The sequence below is a fragment of the Brassica oleracea genome, chromosome C4 (assembly GCF_000695525.1).
Source record: "Brassica oleracea var. oleracea cultivar TO1000 chromosome C4, BOL, whole genome shotgun sequence".
NCBI lineage: Eukaryota > Viridiplantae > Streptophyta > Magnoliopsida > Brassicales > Brassicaceae > Brassica > Brassica oleracea.
Genome location: NC_027751.1, coordinates 44,872,728 through 44,876,768, shown reverse-complemented (window position 1 = coordinate 44,876,768; position 4,041 = coordinate 44,872,728). Strand labels below are relative to the sequence as shown.

The window sequence follows — 4,041 nt, the reverse complement described above, 5'->3', positions numbered from 1 at the left end:
AATTTATGAAATATATATACATATTTAATATATATATATACACATATTTAATATATATATATATATATACATATTTAATATATATATATATATATATATATATATGTGTGAAGAACTGCACTAATGCAATAAATAAAACTAATCAAATTTAGTTTAACTAGAATCAAAATTAATTATGCTCCAATTTGAATAAATGTGTATAAAACTTAAATGAAACAAACTAAATTTTTATGCCCAAAATCAAAAGCCTAAGTAAAAAAAAAAATCAAAATTTTAATCTATTTCAACACAAAATATTATTATTAAACTTGGAAAAGTAGATACAATTCAATATACCCAAGTAATAACCAAATTGATTAGATATTATATATTTAAATTACATTGTCTAATTAAAATTAATATAATATTATTTAAAATAAATCATACATATAATTACAAAATAATTAAAATTAAAATATTATAATATATTTATTTTGTAAATATATATCCGTGAATAAGTATGGAAAAATCACCTAGTATATTCTTAAAGCAAAAAAATCGAATTTTGAGACAACTGTAAATATAAGTTTAAAGGATTTTAAATTTATTTTTCTTTCACATAATAATATACAAACCATAAACGAGTATTTGCCTCAATTGTTTTGGTTTCTTTGCTTTTTTGAGTTTGATTTGCGTTTGTTCTCAACATATTCCATTTGGGCTGAGAAATAGCAGACACGTACGTGATGGTAAGCATTAACACCAGCAAAAAAAATTCAAGCTCACAGATCGCCAACTGCGTGATATAATCTTGGGAAGGAAGTAGCAAAAGTCTTTCAACAACCTAATGCAATTGTGGCTTAGGAGTAAGAATTAATGACTAGAACATCCCGCAAAAGCATACTCTATACCTTCATGGCTTCATCTTGTTTTTATTTATTTTTGCCGGATGAACCCATAACAGACTAACTTTTTGTAAACATCACAGCCAGTTTTCATGTTATAATATGGAAATTTACATAGTTGGTAAAATAAAAACAATAGTAGAACTTATTGTTAAAATGTCGCCTTTATGTTATGGCGATGGAGCTAATTTTACAAAAAGAAATGGTGTATCAAGTATATACATTTTTTAAGCAAAAAAAAATTATATACACTTTTTAAGTAAACGTATGTTACAAAAATCGAAGATTGATTCTATACACGTGTCAAATTACGGTTATCTTAAAGAAAAAAGGGTATATGGTTTTCATCAGCAAAAGAAAAAGATGTAATAATTTTCGCAAGTGTACGGAATATAAATACTGGAAAAAGTAAAGATTTTAACGTGGTACGTAACATGCATCTACATATACACATATCTTTATTAAGAAAGACAACAAAGAGAAAAAGAAAAGAAAAAGCTCCTAAAAATGTGAGAAATCTAAGCTTTTTGGTAACTTTAAAACTATTCTATTAGAGAGACACGGAATTGTATGATTAAATTCGTCAGTCTGTAACACCCTTTTACTTTTATGAATTATCCTATTGGTCCAATAAAGTTATTATATAAAATTATTTTACAAACTAGGCAATAGATGATAAAATTCCTAGTAATAATGCTAATTGGTTCTCTCGTACTTTAGAAACAAAACCCATAGCCAAAAAATTATAGTTCAACATTAAAACAAATAAATATGACATACAGATCTGTTAGTTATTACAGTATTTCATAACATCTCAGTGAAGATTACGAATTAAACAAGCACAAACTCGACAGACACTCACACATCTAACAAGTTCAAATCACACACAATACGATTACTTCTTTGTCACACCTGATTGTATAACGACCATAATTTGTATAAGAGACCGATTCTAATATACCTCTTAGTTTCTCCATAATTGACGATGTTCATGAATGATCCAACTGCTAGGAAACATTCACATTAGGTGCTGCTGCTGATCGTTAGAAGAAGAACCAGGGAGAGTCAAACCGGGCCAGTACTGGTTGGATTGATTGCCCGCAGATGTCAAACCCGAATCCGGCCGGCTTATATTACCCACATGGGTTTCTTCCATTTTCACCGGAGCAGTTTGAGAAACCCTAGAAGCTGTGGAAGAAGATAATACCATGTTGCCCTCATTAGGGAAAGAATATAATCCCATGGATCGATCTAACATAGCAAAGTGGCTAGCTGATCCAAGAGAAGTCATAATGTTACTCTCATTGTTGTTGTTGTTAGCCATGACCGGACCCGAAGTATTAGCTCCATGGAAAAACCCTAAATCATTAAAGAAACTTGAACTAGTGTTACCGTTTCCAACACTATTTCCATTAATAGCGGCTAAGTTCAAACCAATACCACCGAGTTGAGTGAGGTTCTGTAGAGTGGGCAAAAACGGTAGTTGGCTATTTGTTCGTAACTGGATATTACTATTTGTTGTAGGACTTGGAGCGTTGACCATAGACGTTGACTGCTTGTTCTGTGAGGAGGCGGAAGACTTTGAATTTCCGGGCTTAGCCTTCTTGTTTCTCCGGCAGCCACCTCCAACAGGGACGTTCCTCAAAGCGCCGCCTTGTGTCCAGTAGCGGCGGCAAGCCTTGCAGAAGTGGCGTGGCTGCGTGAGGTTGTAGTTGTTGAAGTAACAGAACTTGGTGTTGGCTGAGTTACATCGAGGGCAGTTTAGGGGTCCCTCAGGCGGATGAGAATTCTTAGCTAGCCTTGCTCTCTCAGTCGCTGATCCGCTGAGACCGGCGGGATCAACTGTGATGTCGGCTGTGGTGTCAACATGGTTGTGGTTAGGGTTAGGGTTTTGTGGCGGGAACTGGTGAGAGTGTACTTGATGGCCACCAACTAAATTTCCAGTTTCTTGTAGATGGAGCTGATGAGGATGATTAGGATGATTATTCGAATTCGCAGACTGCAAACATATAAAAGAAGAAAAAATTAATTCAAACACACAATATAAGAAACAAGTAGCCGAAAGTTCAAAAGTTCAAATTCAATATTTTGTTATTTCCTTACAAAATTTTGAACAAGAAACTTATAGTATGTTTTGACCAAGAAAAAATAACTTATAGTATGTATTTGGTTTATATATATATATATATATATATAGGTGGGATTATAAAGCAAGAAATACCATGATATGTTTCGGAACTTTGATAAAAAGAAGAGACTAAAGATGAAGAAAGATGAGAATAGGAATATGTCTTTTACAAAAATGAATCAAAATTATTAATATAAGAATCAAAACAATCAATGGAGAACTTAAGAGCGCTAAAAATCACACAAAAAGAAGAAAGTAAAGAAAGAGAAGATTAGGTAATATAAGATCAAAGAACCTGTGGCCAATTAATTGGTGGATCTAAAAAGCTTGAGACGGATGAGAAAACCATCGTTCTTCTTCCCTTTTATCTCTTTGTTCTGCTTTCTTTAATAAAGTTTGATGGATCTTTAAAACTCAAAAGAACAAAAATGGTGGGAGAATCACAATAAAAACGAAAGAAGGGAACCAAAGGCTAAAGAGAGATTGTGAGAAGAGCTCATAACCAAAAGGGAAAGAGAGAAGACAGAAGTTTAGAGAGAAGAGGATGATAGAGAAGGAGCATAAAGATAAAGCAGAGCATAATGCTTTTTTAAACATGGTCATGTTCTTCTGCTTTATTTCATTTTATATAATTCCCACTCTCATGCATTATATGTATATATTATAGTATACATATATTGTTGTGATTCCCTTTTTAGGGTTTGAGTGGGGGGACGTTTCTTCGCCGATAAGGCTCCCTCTGTCGAATAATAACCATACACACACGTATATATATTGAAATGATTTACAAGGTGATACTATGTAGAGAAAAGATGGCCTATAAGTCGAAATATTTAAAGAAATTCTCGAGACAAACAAAATACCTAATTTTTTAATTTTTTAGGATTGAAGCGTATAAAAGTAAAAAGTTTGGGAAAATCCAGATCAATTCATTTATAGTTCAGTTTTTTCAATCGGATGGTTTATAATTCAGTTTTTTCACATTTGATATTTGGATATATATTAATATTCAGGTTCTGTTCAGCATTT

At 32.2% G+C, this 4,041-nt stretch overlaps 1 protein-coding gene across 3 annotated transcripts; it reads right to left on the bottom strand.

Moving 5' to 3' along the window:
* Positions 1-1,616: 1,616 nt before the first annotated feature.
* On the bottom strand, positions 1,617-3,608 carry LOC106337244 (dof zinc finger protein DOF2.2). Of its 3 annotated transcripts, XM_013776322.1 has the most exons (3): positions 3,308-3,608; positions 2,325-2,883; positions 1,617-2,243 (listed from the first exon to the last, which is right to left on the bottom strand). In XM_013776322.1, exons 1-3 carry the CDS (start codon positions 3,359-3,361, stop codon positions 1,903-1,905), a joined length of 954 nt encoding a protein of 317 aa, XP_013631776.1. In that variant the 5' UTR covers positions 3,362-3,608; the 3' UTR covers positions 1,617-1,902. The 3 variants fall into 3 exon arrangements, with proteins under 3 accessions (XP_013631776.1, XP_013631774.1, XP_013631775.1); XM_013776320.1 differs by having other exon boundaries at positions 1,617-2,883; XM_013776321.1 differs by lacking the exon at positions 3,308-3,608 and adding an exon at positions 3,106-3,211 and having other exon boundaries at positions 1,617-2,883.
* Positions 3,609-4,041: the final 433 nt, after the last annotated feature.